General features: G+C 47.0%; 1 protein-coding gene across 2 annotated transcripts in view; it reads right to left on the bottom strand.

Annotated features, from left to right (window-relative positions):
• The window catches only part of POLR3GL (RNA polymerase III subunit GL), a 36660-nt gene extending 12905 nt beyond the window's left edge, over positions 1–23755 (bottom strand). The window contains exons 1-4 of one of the 2 annotated variants that reach the window (XM_077464280.1): positions 23700–23755; positions 19254–19414; positions 15938–16067; positions 3897–3965 (exon numbers count right to left, since the gene is read on the bottom strand). In XM_077464280.1, coding sequence (XP_077320406.1) covers positions 3897–3965; positions 15938–16067; positions 19254–19373 — 319 coding nt within the window. In that variant the 5' untranslated portion in view covers positions 19374–19414; positions 23700–23755. Of the gene's footprint in view, positions 1–3896; positions 3966–15937; positions 16068–19253; positions 19415–23653 lie in introns of both variants that reach the window. The other variant, XM_077464281.1, reaches the window with a different exon arrangement.
• Between the last annotated feature and the right edge of the window lie 2909 nt (positions 23756–26664).

Genomic DNA, 26664 nt, shown 5'->3' with positions numbered 1-26664 from the left:
CCTTGAAAAACTAGCACATATGATTCACACCGGATGTGAGGCTAATTAAATGCAGATAAGGCACCAAGTGAGTTTCATTACCACCTTAATCAGCCACAGAACCCGTGTAAATCATGTGTGTTCACGTTTAAAGGGATGAGGTGGCAACCCTAAGTAGACACCATTGACCATCAACATTTAACGGGGGGGGGGGCCCTACACCATTAACCCTATGTGGCAACCCTATGTCTACCCCCTGTGAAATGTTGGTGGTCAATGGTGTCAGCCCCCTGTTAAATAATGGTGGTCAATGGTGTCTAATTAGAGTTGCCACCTCATCCCCAACATGAACACATATGATAAGATACTGGAAAACCAAGAGTTCCTGTTTCTAATAGGAATGAAGGGTGTCCTCTGTCTTCTATGATGTGTGTAATCTGATCTCCCTGCTATTCACCTGGAGAGTGTACGTGGTAAATAAGAATAGGTGTTCCTATGTAATATTTCATATCTACTGTATTCATAAGAAATAAAAAATGAGTTTGGATGAGATATATATATATATATATATATATATATATATATATATATAAAAAAATATATATATTTTTAAGAAATGTATATAATTTGTTTTAGATATATATATATATATATATATATATATAAATAAATGATAATATAAAAATACATTTTATAGATTTTCTTTTATATATAAAAAAATGTATATATAAATTTTATATTTAGAATATATATATATATATATATATATATATATATCTCTAAAAACAATTATATACATTTCTTAAAAAATAATAATAATATATATATATATATATATATATATATATATATATATATATATATAAAAATAAAATGATATATAAAAAAATATATAAATATAAAGTTTTATAATATATATATATACACACACACATATTATGCCTTTCTGATGGTTAAATTATTTATTAGTAATTAGAAGCGACACAAGGTATAAAAAAGCTTCTATGTGTCTCTGATTGCTCGGAGATTGGGATACTTTCCTCCCTTTGCTCTCCTGATTGTCTGCACTCTAAATACAGCCTTTAAATCAACAGGGGGCTTCATTAATATCACATCTCTTGATGAGCCGCTCGGCAGGTTGTCGCACATTCTGATCACTGGCGGTTTAGGACGGAATGGTATGGAAACATGCAGGACTTGCACCTTCTATCCAGAGGTGCAGCTGGTCAGACAGGACGGTCTACTGACTGATACCAGTACACACCAACCCCCATCCTCCAACCGCCCCCCCCCCCCCCCCCCATATCACCTTTTCTAGCACAAATCGTCTTCCCCCATGCAACTAAGGGCTCATTCACAAAGGCAGCAGGCACTGCTGCTCCCCAGAAAACCGATCCGAGCATGTTTGACTGCAATATGGTGCCTCCTCACTACCTGATGTAAAGACATGATTGTCGTGCAATGCATGCAATTGTAAAATACAGTAAATGTACAGCAATTCAACGTTTAAATCGGGTGTGAGGAGGCGACACTGTGCCTGGTGATCTTTGACTTCTCCCATGTTATGAAGTTAGATCTTCACCTCTCTGAGGTTGCCTACCCCTGATCTACAGTGTCTATCTATTGTATTTAATTGAGCCTTAGTGTATATCTATAGTATATATATTTCTATCGCAACCTACCTTATCCACAGTAACTATCATATTTAATCTATCTATTGTATCTATAGCATTTATCTACAGTATCTATCTATAATGTTTATATATATAGCTCTATATCTATAGTATTTATTTCCAGTATCTATCACATATAACTTATTGTATGCACGTATCTTTCTACAGTACTTATCAAAGCTAACTTATCTATAGCATTTATCTACAGTATCTCGTTATCTACAATATTTAAGTATATATCTATAGTACTTATTGTATTTATTCTATAGTACTTATCATTAGTGTTGCACCAATACGGTACCGAGCATTTTCACAAGTACTTGTACTCGTGCAAATGCTCCGATTCCTAATCCAATACCTGGACAGTCAGGGATGATCGGTGTGGCGGTGGTGGCTGTTAAATCACCAATCTCACTGTATAGTATTCAATAAAGCAGCTGACAGACGCTTCTCCCCCCCACCACCACAGCTTTCCGCCGTTTTATTGAAATCTACACTGGGAGATCGGTGCTTTAAATGGCCCTCACAACCGCACCGATCATCCCTGACTGTCCCTTGTGTCCTCCTCCATGCTCCTAAGGTCCCCTGCTATGTCCTACTCCGCTCCCCCTCCGTGTCCTCCTCCGGTCCCCCTCTGCTCTTCCTCCTATCCCCCACTGTGTCCTCCTCCACTCCTCCTCCATGTCCTCATCCGCTCCTCCTCCGTGTCCTCCTCCGCTCCTCCTCTGTGTCCTCCTCCGCGTCTCCTCTGTGTCCTCCTCCGGTCCCCCTCCGCTCTTTCTCCTATCCCTCACCGTGTCCTCCTCCGCCCCCCCTCCTCCTCTGCTCTTTCTCTGGTCCCCCGCAGTGTCCTCCTCCACGGCCTTCTCTGCTCCCCCTCCGTGTCCTCCTCTGCTCCTCCTCCGTGTCCTCCTCCGCTTTTTCTCCTATCCCCCTCCGTGTCCTCCTCCGCTTCCCCTCCGTGTCCTCCTCTGCTCTTTCTCTGGTCCCCCCACTGTGTCCTCCTCCATTCCTTCTCTGGTCCCCCACCGTGTCCTCCTCCGCTTCTTCTCCAAGTCCTCCTCTGCTCCTTCTCCATATCCTTCTCCCGTCCCCCTCCGCTCCTTCTCCGTGACCTCCTCAGCTCCTTCTCCGGTCCACCTCCAATTCCTCCTCCAGTTCCCCTCTGTGCTGGAAAGCAGAAGAAGGAGCCGGTAAATATGTAATTTACTGACTCCTTCCTTTTTCCTGACTCTGTCCATTCATGACTAAACATTGTAAACTGTGTGTACGATGCTTCAGTTTATACATGGGGAGAAGCCTCTGTCTCCTGTCCATTTATCTACAGTGCAGCTGAGGCTGCAGAGAAAGGAACTGGGAAATCTATGTCCTCAGGCCTTTTCTCTGTCTCAAAGGGAAGATGTAAGGGGTAAAATAAAATAAGAAAAAAATAAGAAAAATGAAAAATTTTAATAAATATCTCAACGTTAAATAATAAAATATTAAATCTAAAAAAACCAACAAAAAAAAAACGTATATATAGATATATGTATATATCTATATATACATACACACAGAGTCATATATATATATATATATATATATATATATATATATGAGACACAGTATATATGTATAGGACTCAGTATATATAAGGCACAGTATATATTATTATATACTGTCTCTCATATTATATACACACACACACTGACACCTATATATACTGTGTCCTATACAGGCATATCCCACTTTTACCCCACAAGTACACATTGGTTTCTATGCAGAAGTGAGCCTGATTCTGCACTTTCCAGCTTAAGTAAATAAACCCCATTGTGTACTTAAAAGTGGGGTATGCCTGTATACACTGTGTCCTATATATATATATATGTGTGTGTGTGTGTGTGTGTGTGTGTGTGACACCATGTATATAGAACACACTATATATATATAGAAAGCTATATCTATAGGACACAGTATATATAGATAGAGATGTATTTTCCAAAAATAGTTTTAGGACTTGGATCCCTTCAGAGAGATAGAAGTGAGTTTTATAGAGGTGATGTACAGTATGTGTCCCTCAGGAATCGCAGCTGGAGGTGACAATATCCCCGGTGGGATAATCGCACCGCCGTCACGGCTGTGAGACGATTATTTGGTCACTGATAGTACAGTTGCAGTAATGGGCCTAACCTTTACCAGGGCCGAGCATGTATTCAGCTCCATACATCTCAGAATAGACCCGGGCTCACAGAGACAAGAACTTACCAGGGTGCCAATCAATGGCATTGTCAACAGGTCCAGACGTCTGATACTTATCAGAGTAACGTTCCACATCTGAGAGGGAGAGAGAGAGAGAGAGAAATAACAGGAGGTTAAAAATAGATGCCACTGTCTGCGTCACCGAGAGGCAAAATCAATATAACACCACGTAGACGCAGACACAAACTCTTCCCGGCCAATCAGGAGAGGGAGGGAAGCAGGCGACGCTTCTGCAGTCGCTGCTGAAATGTGTCACAGGCCGAGCGTGGAGCTTTTCGCGGCTTTGTGACAGCGAAGGGGGAAGAATGGAATGCAACCGTCCTTATTTTGCAAGTGCTAATAGATTGTGATAGGTACACTACGGGCTCAGATTTCTGGGAAGGGCGACACAATTAGATTTCCTAACAACCCCCCCTTTAGACAGATGGTGTTGTGGGGGGGGGGGGGTCTGACTAATGAATCTTGCCCGCTGGGCATGGGGCAATTAAGAGGATATGTTAGAAGTGTCAGGAGCAGCCTGGTCAGAAAATGTGGCGGGGGGGGGGGATACTTGAGAAATACATTAAAAAAAAATGACAGCACATCAAGTGCATTACCAGACAAGATGGCTGCCGGCTGGGCCCTGCAAATCGGTATAAAAAAATAAAAGCGCCACCGGTCATCACGGCAAATATTAGGAATTAAACATTTTTTTTTCCTGTAAGGGGAAACACCACCGTGGATTTAGTTAGCACATATTTTGTAATATAAATAATAATGCAAAGGCATTGCGCTTGGGGTGTCTTTAAATTCGTATTGAAACCTGAAACAGATCGAAAGGGCAGTGTGATCGCAAATGCGGTGCAGTTTTAGTGTCAACCTAGGTTCATACTGCTAGCAAATATTAGGTCTTACAACCTTATAATAAAAAAATAAATAAAAATAAAAAACACAATACCTGCATGTCCCTACAAAGAGGAGACTGTGGGAAATGGGGATTTTTAAGTGCCCAAATAACGAATAAAAAAAACATAGTAAACATAAAAGCATATTTTTATCACATTATATCATCTTTAAAAACATAAAATGTAGCCTACAAATACAGCACAAAATGTATACAGTTGGATAAGCGTGAAAACGAAGAGCACATGGATCGCCGTGTTTCGCCCGGCAAGAGCTTCCTCAGGATCCACTTTGTTTTTCAATCTTTATGATATCGTAGCAGTCAGGATCGACCCGCTGGAAGGCTGCAGGAGTAGAGAATAACAGCCGCCAGTGCACAGCGCTACAGTCGTTGTTGGAGGCCGGATACCTGAACAGGAAGAAGCAGCCGGAATCCAATGACCGAGAAGGCCCGAAAATAGCTGCGAAGGGACCTGAACAGCAGATTGCAGCGATGCCCTATTTATGAATGTAAATGTGCCCCGTCAGAATTGCCAGTTATGGGCTCTCCTTTCCTCATGCTGTGACAGCGTGGGAGGAAAGAAATGCCGTCAACCCGCAAGTTTGTTTACAAGTGATCAGCTGTGATTGGACACAGCTGATCACATGGTAAAGGGCTGCTGTGCTTGGACACAGCTGATCACATGGTAAAAGGCTGCTGCGATTGGACCTTTACCATGATTGCGGCACGTTCTATGATCGCTGTGTTCTTTGGACACAGCTGATCACAGATCACGGTAAAAGGTCCAATCACAGCAGCCCTTTACCATGTGATCAGATGTGTCCAAAGAACACATGGGGGTGCAAGGTTCTGGGAAGACGTCCATGGACGTCCTCCCAGAACTGGACGACCATACTGCCTCTGTCGGGAACTGGTTAAGGGCCCTTGCTGGCCCACATGCCAAAATACAATCTGGCCCAAAAGAATCTAGATTGTATTTTGGCATGTGGCTATTAAAGTGATACTAAAGGATCGTTTTTTTTTTTTTAAATAACAAACATGTCATACTTACCTCCACTGTGCAGCTCGTTTTGCACCTTGGTCCCAAACATCTATTTCTGTGGTCCCTCGGCAGCTCTTGTGGCTCCTCCCCACATTAGATAACCCCCTAGGAGAAGCGCTCTCCCAAGGTGGTTACCTTGCGGGTGCGCTCCCGAGTCCAGCATTCAGCGTCCATAGAGGCCAAATGCAGGACTCGGCCCCGCCCCCTGCGTCATTTGATTTGATTGACAGCAGCGGGAGCCAATGGCTGTGCTGCTATTAATCTATCCAAAGAGCTGGGAACCCGTGGAGAGAAGGACAGCAGAGACGCGCAGACAAAAATTCATGCGTGATGGCTGCAAGGATGCATTAAGGTAAAAAAACACAAAGGTTTACGCCCTGCTCACATATCGCTTGCCGCATTTGTTGCACCAGAGATGCTCAGGGACCAAATTTTGACCCTAAGCCAGGCACAAAATAACATGCGCATTCTGCAGCGATCCAGCCTGCGATTCCAAATTGCTTATATGTGAACGGCGACTTATGAACGGGTCCCAAATTGCCAACAAAGTATCATTTAGAGTACAAAATACAAAGTATAATAACATAATGGATACAGTGTCCTTCTTTGTTACTAAAACAATAATGCCGGTATCAGGCTCGGTTCACACTGTGGCGACCCCAAAGTCGTGACTTGCTTGCAACTTTTGCGATTTAACATTACCGCCTATGGAGCTCAAATTGCAGAAAAGTGGTACAGGAACCTTTTTTTTGTAGCTGCGACTTAGGTTGCATTACTTAAAATGCCACCCATTGAAATGAGTGCGCTTTGACTTTATATGTGTCGCAAGTCGCATGATAAGTCACAGCAGTGTGAAACACACATATACACATACATAATAAAAAAGTCACACAAAAACAATCTATACACTTGTAGGCTCCCGTGCAGAAAATCCTTCACCACCACATGTGTCATTCAAGATAAACCAAGTGCAATCCCCCACCCAGTGCACACAGAGAACTCACCACACCGATGGGACCTTTTTACTTATATAAAAGGTCCGCTGCTCCTTAAAATCTTCCACTCTCTGCCATACCACAAATAAAAAGCTCCAATAGTGTGATATCATCTTAGATGCTTTTATTTAAAAAAACAGTAAAAGAACCCGCTTACATTTAACCCTTTCGCTATCAGAGCCGGTTATGCACACATGGGATGAGCGCAGGCGTGTTCAGGTGCTAGTCCAACCTCAGCTGAGCTCCCTCATCAGGAAGCTGTCACTGCAGACCGCCAATCATATTAGTTTGACGCATTCCTTATGTATTTAATAAGGAATGCATGTATATAATATTCGTGTATGTGTATATATATATATATATATATATAGTATTGTTACATATCTGAGCGTGGATCCCATGGTTTGTTAGTATTGATATATATATATATATATATATATATAGAAAATAAAATAGGAGATGTCAGAGGCTGCAGACATGGTGCAGGGGGAGATGGTCAGAGGCTGTGCGGACATGGTGCCGGAGGAGATAGTAAGAGGCTGCGGACATGGTGAAGGTGGAGATGATCACAGGCTGCAGACATGGTGCAGGAGATAGTCAGAGGCTGCGGACATGGTGCAGGAGGAGATGGTCAGAGGCTGTCATGCAGGAGTAAAGGGGGAGATGGTCAGAGGCTGCGGATATGGTGCAGAAGAAGATGGTCAGAGGCTATGGACATGGTGCAGGAGGAGATGGTCAGAGGCTGTGGACATGGTGCAGGAGGATAGTCAGAGGCTGCGGACATGGTGCAGGAGGAAATGATCAGAGGCTGTGGACATGTGCAGGAGGAGATGGTCAGAGGCTGCGGACATGTGCAGGAGGAGATGGTCAGAGGCTGCGGACATGGTGAAGGCGGAAATGGTCAGAGGCTGCGGACATGGTGCAGGAGGATAGTCAGAGGCTGCGGACATAGTGCAGGAGGAGATGGTCAGAGGCTGTGGACATGGTGCAGGAGGAGATGATCAGAGGCTGTGGACATGTGCAGGAGGAGATGGTCAGAGGCTGCGGACATGTGCAGGAGGACATGGTCAGAGGCTGCGGACATGGTGAAGGTGGAAATGGTCAGAGGCTGCGGACATGGTGAAGGCGGAAATGGTCAGAGGCTGCGGACATGGTGCAGGAGGATAGTCAGAGGCTGCGGACATAGTGCAGGAGGAGATGGTCAGAGGCTGTGGACATGGTGCAGGAGGAGATGATCAGAGGCTGTGGACATGTGCAGGAGGAGATGGTCAGAGGCTGCGGACATGTGCAGGAGGAGATAGTCAGAGGCTGCGGACATGTGTAGGAGGAGATGGTCAGAGGCTGTGGACATGGTGCAGGAGGAGATGATCAGAGGCTGTGGACATGTGCAGGAGGAGATGGTCAGAGGCTGCGGACATGTGCAGGAGGAGATAGTCAGAGGCTGCGGACATGTGCAGGAGGAGATGGTCAGAGGCTGTGGACATGTGCAGGAGGAGATAGTAAGAGGCTGCGGATATGTGCAGGAGGAGATAGTCAGAGGCTGCGGACATGGTGCAGGAGGAGATAATCAGAGGCTGTGCGGATATGGTGAAGGTGGAGAGGATCACAGGCTGCAGACATGGCGCAGGGGGAGATGGTCAGATACTGTGTACATGGTGCAGTAGATAGTCAGAGGCTGTGGACATGTGCATGAGGAGATGGTCAGAGGCTGCGGACATGGTGCGGGAGGAGATGGTCAGAGGCTGTGGACATGGTGCAGGAGGAGATGGTCATAGGCTGTGGACATGGTGCAGGGGGAGATGGTCAGAGGCTGCAGACATGGTGCAGAAGGAAATGGTCACAGGCTGACATGCAGGAGTAAAGGGGGAGATGGTCAGAGGCTGCGGATATGGTGCAGAAGAAGATGGTCAGAGGCTGCAGACATGGTGCAGGAGGAGATGATCAGAGGCTACGGACATGGTGCAGGAGGAGATGGTCAGAGGATGTGGACATGGTGCAGGAGGAGATGGTCAGAGGATGTGGACATGGTGCAGGAGGAGATGGTCAGAGGCTGCAGACATGGTGCAGGAGGAGATGGTCAGAGGCTGTGCGGATATGGTGAAGGTGGAGATGATCACAGGCTGCAGGCATGGTGCGGGGGGAGATGGTCAGATACTGTGGACATGGTGCAGATGGAGATGGTCAGAGGCTGCAGACATGGTGCAGGGGGAGATGGTCAGATACTGTGGATATGGTGCAGGAGATAGTCAGAGGCTGCGGACATGGTGCAGGTGGAGATGGTCAGAGGCTGTGGACATGGTGCAGATGGAGATGGTCAGAGGCTGTGGACATGGTGCAGGAGACCAATAACAGGAGGTAGTCAGAGGCTGCAGAGGGGTCTTACCCGGCCATTATGAGAGGCACGCGACACCGCCGACACCTCACAGAGGTGACACTGTTGTTTTACATTTAAAAATGGCACACCCCACCTGCCTGAAAAGTGCAGAGCGTGTACGAGCTTTCCTGAGCGGCGGTGGTGCATGCGCAGTTGACATGTTGGCCTGGGCCCGCAGCCATACCTTTTACGGGCGCTTGTGCCCTCAAAGCGGCCATAGGGTATCCCGGTAGGCCAGCCTGGCCCTAACCGCTGCACCTGGTGAAAGGCTTGGAGCTATGGGCCCCAGATTCAGCCTATAGCCCCAGAAGCCGTCCCCTAGCGACACCCCGGTGCTTATGATTGGTGGTCCATAGTGACAGCTTCTTGATGGGAGAGCTCAGGCAGGTTCGGACTAGTACTTGAACACGCCTGAGCTCATCCCAAGTTAAAATGCACATTTTAGGTCTGAAGATTATTTAAAACCCCCCCAACACATAGATTTTCTGAAAGCAGAGGCCCCAGAGAATGCTGTCACTGTGCTGATGGAAGCAATCAGGTGGCTTATGTTCCAGTTTAGGTTGGTGCCATGACCACTGCTCCAAGTTTTCCTGTTTCAGGGTGGCTCCTTTCTCTTGCAACCTCCTATGGAGCCACCCTTGCATGCGGGGACTAGAGCTGTGTCTCCCCACACCGTGTGCATCAATGGAAGCACACAACCCCTATAGACTAGGATGGCAAGGCACCCCCTGCTCCTCTCTCCTCCTCCAAACTGCACTGTCCACTGTTAACTCTTTGCTGTGAAGACCGGAAGCCCAGGGAAGCAGCACTAAGAGAGCAGGAGCCAGCAGCACTGACAGTTGTAAACTGCAAGTGTTGAGAGTTTTAACAGTTTATTGGGGAATGTTTCTTTTATTGTGTTCAGTGTGTTAAGCTAAATAATGCTGACGGTGTAATACTACTTTAACCACTTGCCGGCCAGCCGCTGTCATTATACTGCGACAGGTCGGCACGTTACCGTGACCCGCCATAGCTGTACGTCGGCTCCTTTAAGCAGGATAGCAGGCACGCGCCCGCTGCAGTGCGGGGGTGCCGATGCTCGTGGCTAACGGTCGCGATGCCCGCTGGCCGCGGGCACGAGAGGCAGAACAGGGACAAGTGTGTATAAACGCGCAAATCCCTGTTCTGGTCTGTGAGGAGAGACAGATAGTGAGTTCCTAATAGCTAGAAATCACGATCTGTCATCCCCTCCACTGCACTGCGGGGGTGCCGCTGCTTGTGGCCAACGGTTGCGATGACCGCCAGCCACGAGCGGCAGAACAGAGACAAGTGTGTATAAACACGCAAATCCAAATCTGTTCTGTGAGGAGAGATAGATCGTATGTTCCTAACAGCTAGGAATCATGATCTGTCACTTCCTCTAAGTCAGTCCCCTCCCCCTACAGTTAGAACACACACAGGGAACACAATTGACCCCTTTATCGCCCCCTAGTGTTAACCCCTTCCCTGCCAGTGAAATTTATACAGTAATTAGTGCATTTTTATAGCCCTGATTGCTGTATAATTGTCAAAAATGTGTCAAAAGTGTCCATGTCCGTCATAATGTGGCAGTCCTGATCAAAATCGCAGATCGCCGCCATTACTAGTAAAAAAATAATAAAAATGCCATAAAACTATCCTCTATTTTGTAGACGCTATAACTTTTGCGCAAACCAATCAATACACGCTTATTGTGATTTTTTTTTTATACAAAAAATATGTAGAAGAATACATATCAGCCTAAAATGAAAAAATAATTAGCTTAAAAAAAAAAAAAACGGGGATATATATTATATCAAAAAGTACAAAATATTGGGGGTTATTTACGGAAGGCAAAGCCACTTTGCACTGCAAGTGCACTTTCAAGTGCAGTCGCTCTAAATCTAAGGGGTAGATCTGAAATGAGGGGAAGCTCTGCTGATTTTATCCTCCAATCATGTGCAAGCTAAAATGCTGTTTTTTATTTTCCTTTCATGTCCCCCTCATATCTACAGCGACTTTACTTCCAAGTGCACTTGCAGTGCAGAGTGGATTTGCCTTTAGTAAATAACCTCCATTGTGTTTTTTTTTTTTCCAAAATTGTCGCTCTTTTTTTGTATTTAGCGCAAAAAAATAAAAACCGCAGAGGTGATCGAATACCACAAAAAGAAAGCTCTATTTGTGGGAAAAAAAAAGATGTCAATTTTGTTTGGGGGAGACGTCGCACGACCGCTCAATTGTCAGTTAAAGCGACGCAGTGCCGAATCGCAAAAAAAAATGCTCTGGTCATTGAGCAGCCAAATCTTCCGGGGCCGAAGCGGTTAAATCTCCGGAGGGGTGTGCAATCTCTGGGATCGCTGTCGGTTGCAATTTACACTTTCATTGAGTGCCGATAGCATTGCTTCTAAACTCCGGAGTGCCGACAGGAGAATTGCGTCTCTCCTACACAACCAAAAAACGTTCTTGTTTTCTCCATTGTTCATTCTATGACTAATTCACCGCAATAAAATGTAGTATGTTAAAAGAATAACCCCTCCTGGGCTTCTATTTCTGCATAAGAGGCGCAGGATTTCCTATTTTTGATACCCAACCTTGTGAATGACTGTTTTTTTTTTTTATTAATCAAATTGACGCGTTTCGGTGAGGCTCCTCACATACCCCACAATGCCCCCAATAAGAGGAGGGTCCGGAGGGAAGGACAAACCTGTACAAAGCGGTAATGGCACCAGACCAGGGATTGCAAGGTTTTTACAGTGACCTTTATTTACCTACAAATGTTTTTTGCCCAACTTTTTTTTTTTTTTTATGTTCCTGCCCCCCGCCCCCCTTTCATTCTCGCCTAGACTGACCTGTACCCCACTCCTGGAATACTATATGTGACATCGTCTAGAGGATGGAATTCATTGGGGCAGTCGGGGGCGGTGCAAGGTGCCTGCCCAGGTTAAGGCACATTAGTCCCCCCCCCCGCCACATGTGGGTGGGGGGTGTAATGAGGGGGCGGGGTTATGCAATGCCCACTTCCCTCTCATTGGCTACAGGCAGCTGGCAGGCCAGGCAAACTAAAACTTCCATGCTGCGCCCAGTAAGCGGAAGACCCCGCTTAAGGATCAGGCCTATTCTGACAGTATTTTATTTAGCAGAGGCCCTAGATAATAAAATGGCGGTCGTTGCAATTTTTCATTCCCAATGATTTTTATTCCGAAAACATTAGAAAATATACAAAGCCAGCATGGTTGTAAGTCGCTGGCTATAGACCAGGGCACAAATCTTTTGCAACACATAAGACCACATGTCATTAAACCTAGGTGTATCATCATCCACATTTTAGAAATACAAAAGATTAGGGATGCACCAAATGTTTTTTTTGGTGCCGAAACCGATACCGAAAATGAAAAATACACTAGGCCGAAAACCGAAACTGATACCGAAAATGACGGTTTTTAAAAAGTATTTTTATACAGGAGATGGTCAGAGACTTCAGACCTGGTACAGGAGAAGGTCAGAGACTGCAGACGTGGTACAGGAGAAGGTCAGAGACTGCAGACATGGTACGGGAGATGGTCAGAGACTGCAGACGTGGTACAGGAGATGGTCAGAGACTGCAGATGTGGTACAGGAGATGGTCAGAGACTGCAGACATGGTACAGGAGATGGTCAGAGACTGCAGACGTGGTACAGGAGATGGTCAGAGACTGCAGACGTGGTACAGGAGATGGTCAGAGACTGCAGATGTGGTACAGGAGATGGTCAGAGACTGCAGACGTGGTACAGGAGATGGTCAGAGACTGCAGACGTGGTACAGGAGAAGGTCAGAGACTGCAGACATGGTACGGGAGATGGTCAGAGACTGCAGACGTGGTACAGGAGATGGTCAGAGACTGCAGATGTGGTACAGGAGATGGTCAGAGACTGCAGACATGGTACAGGAGATGGTCAGAGACTGCAGACGTGGTACAGGAGATGGTCAGAGACTGCAGACGTGGTACAGGAGATGGTCAGAGACTGCAGATGTGGTACAGGAGATGGTCAGAGACTGCAGACGTGGTACAGGAGATGGTCAGAGACTGCAGATGTAGTACAGGAGATGGTCAGAGACTGCAGACATGGTACAGGAGATGGTCAGAGACTGCAGACGTGGTACAGGAGATGGTCAGAGACTGCAGATGTGGTACAGGAGATGGTCAGAGACTGCAGACATGGTACAGGAGATGGTCAGAGACTGGGGACATGGTAGAGGAGATGGTCAGAGACTGCAGACATGGTACAGGAGATGGTCAGAGATTGCAGACATGGTACAGGAGAAGGTCAGAGACTGCAGACGTGGTACGGGAGATGGTCAGAGACTGCAGATTGGTACAGGAGATGGTCAGAGACTGCAGACATGGTACAGGAGATGGTCAGAGACTGCAGACATGGTACAGGAGATGGTCAGAGACTGCAGACATGGTACAGGAGATGGTCAGAGACTGGGGACATGGTAGAGGAGATGGTCAGAGACTGCAGACATGGTACAGGAGATGGTCAGAGATTGCAGACATGGTACAGGAGAAGGTCAGAGACTGCAGACGTGGTACGGGAGATGGTCAGAGACTGCAGACTGGTACAGGAGATGGTCAGAGACTGCAGACATGGTACAGGAGATGGTCAGAGACTGCAGACATGGTACAGGAGATGGTCAGAGACTGCAGACATGGTACAGGAGATGGTCAGAGACTGCAGACATGGTACAGGAGATGGTCAGAGATTGCAGACATGGTACAGGAGATGGTCAGAGACTGCAGACATGGTACAGGAGATGGTCAGAGACTGCAGACATGGTACAGGAGATGGTCAGAGACTGGGGACATGGTAGAGAAGATGGTCAGAGACTGCAGACATGGTAGAGGAGATGGTCAGAGACTGCAGACATTGTACAGGAGATGGTAAGAGACTGGGGACATGGTAAAGGAGATGGTCAGAGACTGGGGACATGGTACAGGAGATGGTCAGAGACTGGGGACATGGTATAGGAGATGGCCAGAGACTGGGGACATGGTACAGGAGATGGTCAGAGACTGGGGACATGGTAGAGAAGATGGTCAGAGACTGCAGACATGGTACAGGAGATGGTCAGAGACTGCAGACATTGTACAGGAGATGGTAAGAGACTGGGGACATGGTAGAGGAGATGGTCAGAGACTGGGGACATGGTACAGGAGATGGTCAGAGACTGGGGACATGGTACAGGAGATGGTCAGAGACTGGGAACATGGTACAGGAGATGGTCAGAGACTGCAGACATTGTACAGGAGGTGGTCAGAGACTGCAGAGATGGTACAGGAGATGGTCAGAGACTGCAGAGATGGTACAGGAGATGGTCAGAGACTGCAGACATGGTACAGGAGATGGTCAGAGACTGCAGAGATGGTACAGGAGATGGTCAGAGACTGGGGACATGGTACAGGAGATGGTCAGAGACGTCAGAGACTGCAGAGATGGTACAGGAGATGGTCAGAGACTGGGGACATGGTATAGGAGATGGCCAGAGACTGCAGACATGGTATAGGAGATGGTCAGAGGCTGCAGACATGGTATAGGAGATGGTCAGAGGCTGCAGACATGGTATAGGAGATGGTCAGAGGCTGCAGACATGGTATAGGAGATGGTCAGAGGCTGCAGACATGGTATAGGAGATGGTCAGAGGCTGCAGACGTGGTACAGAAGATCAATGCAGCCTCACCAGGTTCCTTTGAATGCAGCCTACCAGTGCCAATCATTTGCAGCCTGCCTGTGCCTCACCAGTGCCCAGCAGCCTACCAGTGCCCATAATGCAGCCTGCCTTAGTATGTCAGACAGGATCAGGACAGGGCAGTGTTAGCAAGGGAAAGCCAAGAACAGTGCTCTATCTATGGAGGAAAGCTGTCAGCACAAGGTGCTAAGGAGTGGCTTGTCGGTATGATCAGTGGGAGGAGCATTATCAGTGTGCAGCACCGCGGGGGTTAGGAGTGCAGGACTTGTTTGGCATGTGGTTAGAAACAGTGAGCAGGCTCGCTTCCCCGATCTAACAGCATGTCAAACAACAAGTCCGGCACTCCTAACCCCCGCGGTTCTGCACACTGATAATGCTCCTCCCGCTGATCATACCGACAAGCCGCTCCTTAATGCGGTGTGCTGACAGCTTTCCTCCATAGACAGAGCTCTGTTTTGCTTTCAGCTGCCTGGTCGAGGAGGGAGGGAGGAGAGGACTGGACTGGGGCTGGACGGGGACGCTTCAGAACGACACCCCTGTACTGGGTGGCACTAGGGGTGGGGCGGCTCCGCCCCATTTTCGGTGTGATTTCCTTTTCGGCAGGCCATTTTCAGGCCGATATGTTTCGGCGGCCGAAATTTCGGTGCATCCCTATAAAAGATAAAAAAGGAATAACGGAAGAAAAAGGCATCAAGCGGTGAGAATAGACAACATCCGTCACATCTCGCCTCACTACAGCAATCTGTAGCCTCTGTGCCCACAGCAAGCGCGGCGACATCATTTATGGAAACCTCTCAACCAAACATCAGCTGCATCCAATCAGATGCAGCCGCTGTTTGGGTATTCTGAAAGCTGCTGATGCCAGCTGGTCGAATACAATAGCCCGCAGGTATTTCCTTCCAGTGACCTATTTAATTCAGCAAATACTGATTTTTTTTTTTTGTTTACTTGTACGCGAAAAGTGTCGGAAAAGGGCCCGGTCCTGACAAGAAAACACAGAAAAGCCACGATGTCAGAGCATTACGCACCTTTCTTTGACACGGCCGGTTTAATGTAGTAGGGTAGGCCCTTCAGTGCCCCTCTTAGCTCCTGTTTCAGTGCCAGCATGTACTCCACCTCTTCACCCGTCTGCAGAGGAACTGGCTTAAAATCCAACGCCTGGTAAAAAAAAAAAAAAAAAAAAAGATAAATAACATGTCAGTACTTAACCACTTGCTTACTGGGCACTGTAAGCACTGTAAACACCCCCCCCCCCCCGTCCAGACCAGTTTTCAGCGCTGTCGCACTTTGAATGACAATTGCGCGGCCATCAAACACTGCACCTAAATTAAATTTTTATAATTATTTTCACTCAAATAGAGCTTTCTATTGGTGCTATTTACTTTTTGCTATAATAAATATACCTAAAAAAAAAAAAAAAAGTCTTCATCAGTTTAGGCCAATATGTATTATTCTACAAATTTTTGGTAAAAAAAAAATAAATAAAAAATAAAAAAATCACAATAAGCGTATATTGATTGGTTTGCGCAAACGTTATAGCGTCTACAAAATAGAGGATAGTTTTATGGCATTTTTATTATTAAAAAAAATAAATAAAAAAATCACAATATGCTTATATTGATTAGTTTGCGCGAAATTATTATTGTTTATTTTTTACTAGTAATGGCGGTGATCTGCGATTTTTTTTAAGCGGGACTGCGACATTGCGGTGGACAGATACTTTTTTGGGACCATTTATACAGCGATCAGTGCTAAAAATAGCCACTGGTTACTGTATAACTGTCACTGACAGGGAAGGGGTTAACACTAGGGGGGGCGATCAAGGGGTTAAATGTGCTCCCTAGGGAGGTGTTTCTGTGAGGGGAGTGGACTGACTGGAGGAGGAGAGAGAGATCGCTGTTCCTGATCAGAAGGAACAGCAGATCTCTCTCTCCTCCCCTGCCAGAACGAGGATCTGTTGGTTTACATTGACATATCCCCGTTCTGGCTCTCTGTAGAGCGATCGTGGGTGGCCACGTGCATCAGGTCCGGGCACGCGCATGCTATAGGCTTTAAAAGGACCACCATACCGATACAGCGATTTGTGCAGCCGAGCTATTCTGCCGCAGTATAACTGCGGCGGCTGGTCGGCAAGAGGTTAATTCTAGGCAAACTCTGTTGCTAATCTATAATCTGAACCCTTGATTATATTGATTATATCATGATACTATATTATATATTTATTATATTGTGATGATATATTATATATTGATTATATCATGATATTATATATTGATTATATCGTGATATTATATACTTATTATATCGTGATATTATATTATATATTGATTATATCATAAAATTATATTATATATTGATTATATTCTGATATTATATTATATATTGATTATATTGTGATATTATATTATGATTATATTGTGATCTAATATTATATTATATCGTGATATTAAAGACTTGTTTTAGAAAAAATAACAAACATGTTATACTTACCTGCTCTGTGTAATGGTTTTGCACAGAGCAGCCCCATCCTCCTCTCTCTCTCAGGTCCCCCCTCGGGTGCTCCTGGCTCCTCCCTCCTGCTGGGTGCCCCCCACAGCAATTAGCTTGCTGTGGGGGCACCCAAGCAGACGCACTCCCAAGCCGTGGATCTGTGTGTCTATTCACACACGGAGCCGCAGATAGGCCCCGCCCTCTCTGTCTTCGGATTGGCTGTGATTGACAGCAGCGAGAGACAATGGCTACTGCTGCCAAAAGCCAATCAGGAATGCAAGTCCCCTGAGAGGCAAGGCTCTCGTGGACATCGCTGGATCGAGGGGGCTCAGGTAAGTATTGGGGGGGGGGGGGGAGGGTTCTGCACACAGAATGTTTTTTACCTTCATGCATGGAACCTTTAAAACCACTTTCATAGAAAAGGATGAATATTTACCTCTTTGGGGGGCTTCGCTCTCTTTGTAAGAGTTAAATAGACCCCCCCCCCCCAGGAGAGCGATTCTCCCAGGGGGTTATCTGATGTGGGGAGGAGCCGCGAGAGCCACTGGGGGACCCCAGAAGACCAGGATCGGGGCCACTCTGTGGAAAACAAGCTGCACAGTGGAGGTATATGTTTTTTATTAAAAAAAAAAAACGAACCCTTATATTAATTTTAACCACTTCCCGCCCGGCCTATAGCAGAATGATGGCCGGGAGGTGGTTCAGTTGTCTTGACTGGGCATCATATGACGTTCTGCAGGATAACAGACGTCGCGCGCCCATGGGGGCACACATCACGGCGATCGGTGGTGTCTCAGTCTGACACGCCGCTACACGGATCTTGGTAAAGAGCCTCTGGCGGAGGCTCTTTACCATGTGATCAGCCGCGTCCAATCACGGCTGATCACGATGTAAACAGGAAGAGCCATTGATCGGCCTTTCCTCACACAGAGGCGAGTAGAAGAGAGCCAATCGGCGGCTCTCCTGACCGGGGTGGGTGTCTGTGCTGATTGTTTATCAGTGCAGCCCCCCTCGGATGCCCACACTGGACCACCAGGGAAGCTCCTAACATGTGGATGGCCAGGTACATCACCCATGGCCATCCACATGTGAAAATCAATGCCAACATATGCCAATCAGTGCCCACAAATGGGCACTGACTGGCACCTCTATGGCACAATAAAAATTAGTGATGCCCAGCAATTCCACCCAGTGGTTTCCATCAGTGCCACCTATCAGTGCCCATTCATGCCCACCTATCAGTACCCATCAGTGCCCATCAGTCATATATATCACCCATAAGTACCCATCAGTTCCACCCATAAGTACCACCTACGAGTGCCCATCAGTGCCGCCTATGAGTGCCCATCAGTGCCGCATACCAGTGCCCATCAGTGTCACCTATCAGTGCCCATCATCAGTGCCAGTGAGGTGGCACTGATGAGGTGGCCCTGATGGGCAGCACTGGTGGGCACTGAAAGGCTGCCCTAATGAGTACTTATGGGTAGCACTGATAGACGGCACTGCTGGACACTGATGGGCACTGATGGCTGGCACTGGATTTCACTGATAGGCATCACTGGTGGCACTGGTAGGCATTTTTCACTTGCACTGATTGGCAGCTGCTTGGGCACTGATTGGCATTTCCCTGGTGGTCTAGGGTGGCATACCTGGTGGTCCAGTGTGGTGGCCATCCCTGGTGGTCCTGGGTGAGGAGTTGTGGCGTGTCAGACTGACACCCCACAACAACGATCGCCGCAATGCGCGCCCATGGGGGGGCGCAGCAGCTTGATATCCCGAGAACCTCATTTGACGTCCGGTCAGGAAATCGCAACCACTTTGCCGCCGTCATTTCGCTAAAAAAAAAATACTTACAGGAAACAAAGGAGACGGCTGAAGTGTGGGCGGCGGCAAGGTTTCGCCCCGTCCAATGCCGACCGCTTGAATATTGAATGACATCTGACCGCGGCCGCCGCCTCTGCCCCGCCCCGCCATTGTTCTTCTGCTCCTCGGCTCACAGCAACAGAGAATCAAATCTGTAGATATATATGACAGAAAACAGATCACATTGGTTAAAAGCGCAACTCCAGATATAAAAGACGCAAACACATCGCAGCTCTGTATTCATTCAGGATTCAATCATTTCTTCTTTTGTAACGCAAGTAGTCCCTGAACTTGACTGGCGGTCAGCCTCTTGCAGTTCCTGTACAGCAGAGCTCAGACTAGGAGAGGGAGGAGCCAAGCACGGAGCCAATCAGCTACAATGCGGTGCTGCTAACAAGGAACATGCTGGCAGAGGGAGAGAGCAGAGTGACAAGACAGGTGAGATTATCGGTGTGATAATAATCAAGCGCGGGGTGTGCGAGCTGCGTGGCTTTTTATAGCTGGCGTGTTATCAGGATGACAGATTTTTTTTTTCCCCCAAAAGATAAAACGCACATAGAGGCTGAAACACGGCTTGTGAATGGTACCCCCACACGCTCAGACCGTGCAGATCTGATGCACTGCAGCACAACACAGGAGCGCTCCGTCACATTATAGTAGAACTATAGGCAAAACTTTTTCCCATTTTAGAGTGAGGGAGGGTTATAACCCCTGTCAGATTTTATTTTTTCCGCCATCTGTGTCCCATTTCCGAGATTTCCCTTCACTTCCTGTCCCACAGCCAAACAGGAAGGGAATCTCTTGGTGACAACCCCCTCCCCCCCCCCCCCCCCCGGGTCACCAGAACTGGTGTCCCCATTGGAAGATTTTCCATCTGGAAGATATTCTGGGGACAACCCAAAATTTGGGATTTTCCTTCGCTTTCAATGATAATGGTAAACAGGACAAATAGAGAGGGGGAATCTCCCCCTACCGGAGCACAGAGAGCAATAAAAACCGACAGGGGTTCTAATCCCTCCCAACCCCATCCAAAACTAAAAAAATCATATTTTGCCTTTAGTTATTCTTCAAGTGCTGCATGTCAGTCATAAGATTGGGGAGCCTGTCTATGCTGCTGATAACCATTTAACCTCTTGTTTACCGGGCACTTAACCCCCCCGCCCCCCCCGTCCAGAGCAATCTTCAGCTTTTAGCGCTGACGCACTTTGAATGACAATTGCGCGGTCATACTACACTCTACTCAAATGACATTTTTATCATATTATTAATATCATATCATAATAGCTCCTAATAGAGCTTTCTTGTGGTGGTATTTGATCACCTCTGCAGTTTTTTTTTTTGTTAAAAAAATGTAAAAAAATTATATTTTTTTTAATATTTTGTTCTAAAACTTTGCAAACAGATACTTTTTCTTCTTCATTGATGTACGCTGATGAGGCGGCACTGATGGGCAACGAAGGGCTGCACTGATGGGTAACGAAGGGCTGCACTGATGGGTAACGAAGGGCTGCACTGATGGGCAACAAAGGGCTGCACTGATGGGAACCGAATGGCTGCAATGATGGGCAACAAAGGGCTGCAATGATGGGCAACAAAGGGCTGCAATGATGGGCAACAAAGGGCTGCAATAATGGGCAACAAAGGGCTGCAATAATGGGCAACAAAGGGCTGCACTGATGGGTAACAAAGGGCTGCACTGATGGGCAACAAAGGGCTGCACTGATGGGCACCGAATGGCTGCAATGATGGGCAACAAAGGGCTGCAATGATGGGCAACAAAGGGCTGCAATGATGGGCAACAAAGAGCTGCACTGATGGGCTGCACTGATAGGCACCAATGGGCTGCACTGATGGGCACCAATGGGCTGCACTGATGGGCACCAATGGGCTGCACTGATAGGCACTGATGGGCTGCACTGAGAGGTGGCACTGATGGGTGACATTGAAGGGCATTGATAGGTGGCACTGATGGGTGACACTGAAGGGCATTGATAGGTGGCACCGGTGGGTACTGAGAAGTGGCACTAATAGCTGACAGTGATGGGCACTGGTGGGTGGCAGTAATGGTCACTGATATGTGGCAATAATGGGTATTGATAGGTTACACTGATAGTCAGCACTGCTGGGTGGCACTAATGAGGCACTGATTGGCACCACTGGTGGGCACTGATAGGTGGCACTGTTTGGCACAGACGAGGTAGATGTGCCTCCTTCCTTTTCGGGACCAATGTCCCTTGCACATAAGCCGGTGATCATCCTTTTTTTCTCCTCACGTGAAGAGAAAGAAAAACGATTACCGAGGTTTTGTTTACATCACGTGATCAGCTGTCATTGTCTGACAGCTGATCATGTGGTAAGGAGCCGGGACCGACCCCTTACTTGGATCTCTGATCACCCGAGTCTCGTAACTCGGTGATCACAGCGCGCTCCCCGCGGGGGATGTGTGGGGAGCGTGCAAAAGGGGAGGACGTCATATGGCAACCTCCTGGAAATTCAGACCCGTGCTGTGGCCGTCATTTGGCTATAGCGCGGACGCCAACTGGTTAAAGCCCCGACTCCTCCTTCCTAGAGGACAAAGACTAATTTAGCAGGGATGTGCTCCCGATCATGTGATCACTGTGGCAGCCAATCACATGGCTGGGAAGCCTGCCTCCGCTGCTCATAAAGGGCCGGCTCCCCCTGGACTACAGGGGTTCATTTGCAGGGACAGCCAATCACATGGCTGGGAAGCTCCCCTCCCCTGCTGATAACTGTTTAAAAAGGGGCCGGCATCCTCCTGGATTAAATATCAGGGATGTGTTGGCAATCATGCGATCATCGTGGCAACCAATCACATGGCTGGGAAGGCTGCCTCCGCTGCTCATAAAGGGCCGGCTCCCCCTGGAGGGAAGGGTTTATTAGCAGGGACAGACCCCAGATCAGGTGATCACTGTGACAGCCAATCAAATGACGGGAAAGCTTGCCTCTGCTGCTGAGGACCATTTAAAGGACCAGCTGCCCCTGGATAAAAATGAATTAATTGGGAGCGACGGGCGCCCGATCATGTGATCGTTGAGACAGCCAATCACATGACTGGGAAGCCTGCCTCCAAGGCTCATAACCATTTAAAGTGCCGGCTCCTCCTGGCTGGAAGGAGTAGATTAGCAATCGCTGTTCACCCTCTACAGGCACTTTTCACCATTATACCGCACCTTCAGACAGGTTTTATTATGCCTTCCTATCCCGGTGACAACAGCACCCCCTCTCCATTCATTATCCTGGTGTCACAGGGACAGGAAGTGAGGAGGAATCTCTTCAACTGAGTCACAGAGAGAGGAAGTGAGAGATTGCCCTTCACTTCCTGTCCCGATGACCACAGAACCTCCTCTCCATTTATTAACCTGGTGTCACAGGGACAGGAACGGAGGGGGACTCACTTCAAATGAGTCACAGAGACAGGAAGTGAGATTTGCCTTCACTTCCTGTCCCGATGACAACAGCACCCCCTCTCCGTTTGTTATCCGAGTGTCACAGGGACAGGAAGTGAGGGGGAACCTCTTCAACAGAGTCACAGAGACAGGAAGTGAGAGATTTCCCTTTACTTCTGGTCCCGGTGACAACAGCATCCCCTCTCCATTTGTTATCCGAGTGTCATGGGGACAGGAAGTGAGGGAGAACCTCTTCAACAGAGTCACAGAGACAAGAAGTGAGAGATTTCCCTTCACTTCCTGTCCCAGTGAACAACAGCACCTCCTCTCCATTTATTAACATGGTGTCACGGGGACAGAAAGTGAAGGGGAATCTCTTCAACTGAGTCACAGGGACCGGAAATTAGAGATTTCCCCTCACTTCCTGTCCTGGTGACAACAGCACCCCTTCTCAATTTTTTATCCTGGTGTCACGGGGACAGGAAGTGAGGGGAAATCTCTTCAATAAATTCACAGGGACAGGAAGTGAGAGATTTCCCTTCACTTCCTGTCCCGATGACCACAGAACCTCCTCTCCATTAACATGGTGTCACAGGGACAGGAAGTGAGGGGAAATCTCTTCAACGGAGTCACAAACATTAAAAAAAATTACTGGAATGAGAACTCTTCCCGCTCTATTCAAAATAAAAAGTATTCAGAATAATATTTTGGCCGCGCCGCTAATCCTACGAACGCCACAACAGTGATCGGTCACGGCGGTCGATGGCGACTTCTTCTACATTGCCATATATGAAGATCTGCCATACATTGCCATTGCCAGATATGAAGATCTGCCATATATTGCCAGATAGTCACACCATTCATGGAGGCCCACTGGGAGAGGTCTCTACCCGCAGTGAAAGGGTTAACCCTGCAGCACCTCCCCCCTCCTGTAATCAGTCCTAATTAAGAGTCACATCGCACGATACGCCTGGTGCACGTTACCACATCGCCCGGTATCACACGCCCGCCGCCTCCTCCATTTATTTACCTCGCAGCGCACTTCCCCCCACGTGGAGCGCAGGCTTCGCAGCACGCAATGATGACGTCAGGGCTCCGGCCAGACTGGGTATTTTTAGCCGGCGCGCCCATTGGCTTAGCGGGGCGCCAGTCAGCCCACGCGCGGCCAATGGCTGAGCAGTTAGTGAGAGGCGGGACTGGCCCGGGGAGCCAGAGGGCCAAGGCAGCGTGTGGTTGCCATGGAGACGAGGGAGCGCTATTATTGTCAGATCCTGTACTGTGTGATGGTAAACAAAGAGAACCGACCAATCTGATTCCTTACCATACACTATACAATCCGATTGTACGGTCCCCTTCAAGGGGAACATATACTGTACAATGAGATTGTACGATCCCCTTTCACCATACAATCCGATTGTACAATCCCCTTCAACAGGACCATACACTATACAATTGAATTGTACGATCCCCTTCAAGGTGACCATACACTGTACAATCTGATTGTACGATCCGCTTTCACTATACAATCGCATACACTGTACAATCCGATTACGATCCCCTTTCACTATACAATCGCATACACTGTACAATCCGATTACGATCCCTTTTCGCTATACAATCTATACAATCTGATTGTACAATCTCCTTCATTGGAACCATACACTATGCAATCTGATTGTACGATCCCCTTTCACTATACAATCATATTGCACAATCTCCTTCAAGTGGGCCATACACTATACAATCTGATTGTACAATCTCATTCCTTACCATACACTATACAATCCGATTGTACAATCCCCTTCAACGGGATCATAAACTATACAATCTGATTGTACGATCCCCTTTCACTAGACAATCCGATTGTACAATCTACTTCAAGTGGGCCATACACGATACAATCAGATTGTACAATTCCCATTCACTATACAATCCGATAGTATAGTGTATGGTAAGGAATGAGATTGTACAATCGGATTGTATAGTGTATGGTCCCCTTGAAGGAGATTGTACAATCAGATTGTATAGTGTATGGTCCTCTTGAAGGAGATCGTACAATCAGATTGTATAGTGTATGGTCCTCTTGAAGGAGATCGTACAATCTGATTGAATAGTGAAAGGGGATCGTACAATCGGATTGTACAGTGTATGATCCCCTTGAAGGGGATCATACACTGTACAATCTAATTGTACAATCTCCTTCAAGGGGACCATACACTGTACAATCTGGTTGTACGATCCCCTTTCGCTATACAATCCGATTGTACAATCTCTTTCAAGGGGACCATACACTATACAATCCGATTGTACAATCTCCTTTCACTATACAATCCGATTGTAGCGGGGCGCCAGTCAGCCCACGTGCGGCCAATGGCTGAACAGTTACTGTACTGTCTGATTTTACGATCCCCTTTCACTATACAATCCAATTGTACAATCTACTTCAAGGGGACCATACACTATACAATCAGATTGTACAATTTCCTGCGCGGCCAATGGCTGAAAAGTTAGTGAGAGGCGGGACTGGCCCGGGGAGCCAGAGGGCCAAGGCAGCGTGTGGTTGCCATGGAGACGAGGGAGCGCTATTATTGTCAGATCCTGTACTGTGTGATGGTAAACAAAGAGAACCGACCAATCTGATTCCTTACCATACACTATACAATCCGATTGTACGATCCCCTTCAACGGGACCATACACTATACAATCCGATCCACTTTCACTATACAATCGGATTGTACGATCTCCTTTCAGAGGAACATACACTATACAATGTGATTGTACGATCCTATTTCACTATACAATGAGATTGTACGATTGTAAGGAATGAGATTGTACAATCGGATTGTATAGCGTATATGGCCCACTTGAAGGAGATTGTATAATCAGATTGTATAGTGTATGGTCATCTTAAAGGAGATCGTACAATTTGATTGTATAGTGAAAGGGGATCGTACAATCAGATTGTATAGTGTATGGTCCCCTTGAAGGAGATTGTACAATTGGATTGTATAGTGTATGGTCCAGTTAAAGGGGATTGTACAATCGGATTGTATAGTGTATGGTCCCGTTGAAAGGGATCATACAATCTGATTGTATAGTGAAAGGGGATCGTACAATCAGATTGTATACTGTATGGTCCTCTTGAAGGAAATTGTACAATCAGATTGTATAGTGTATGGTCCCCTTGAAGGGGACCATACACTGTACAATCTGATTGTACAATCCCCTTCAACAGGACCATACAGTATACAATCCGATTGTACAATCTCCTTTAAGGGGAACCATACATTATACAATCAGACTGTATGATCCCCATTCACTATACAATCCGCTTGTACGATCCCCTTTCACTATACAATCAGATTTTACGATCTCCTTCAAGTGGGTCATATACTATACAATCTGATTGTACAATCTCCTTTATGCGGACAATTCACTATACAATCTCCTTGCTCTCTGTAGTAGACGGTTTACCTGATTGGATACAAATGGAACGCATTGTTTAGGTTGTGCCCTGATTGTTGTGGGATGAAGAAGGCACCAGGCCCCGCCCACACTCGGGGCGATAAGGAATGGCGGTAAAACACGCGACACGTTCGTCACGTGCGACTCATTCCGTTACCAATTGACATTCCCACAAATGTTTCCGTTATTGTGAAATTGGGATGGATCTGATTGTCTGAAGGACAATAATCCGGTATTGGGGGAGGGGGGAGGGGAATACCGTTTACGGGCACTTCCTGGTTCATGTGATGATGAGCTGTGATTGGTCAGAGCTGATCACGTGGTAAGAAGTCTCTGGCAGAGGCTCGGTGATGCGGGGTGTCACAGTGACACGCCCCACTCGCAATCGCCGCGCTCATGGGTAGTGGTTAAATAAGGATATGTACAGTGGTGTGAAAAAGTGTTTGCCCCCTTCCTCATTTCCTGTTCCTTTGCATGTTTGTCACACTTAAGTGTTTCGGAACATCAAACCAATTTAAACAATAGTCAA

Source organism: Lithobates pipiens, unplaced genomic scaffold, assembly GCF_037356315.1.
Source record: "Lithobates pipiens isolate NorthernLeopardFrog02 unplaced genomic scaffold, aLitPip1_a1.2 Scaffold_30, whole genome shotgun sequence".
Taxonomy (NCBI): Eukaryota; Metazoa; Chordata; class Amphibia; order Anura; family Ranidae; genus Lithobates; species Lithobates pipiens.
The sequence above is the reverse complement of the archived record's forward strand: the minus strand, read 5'-3'. Positions and strand labels throughout refer to the sequence as shown.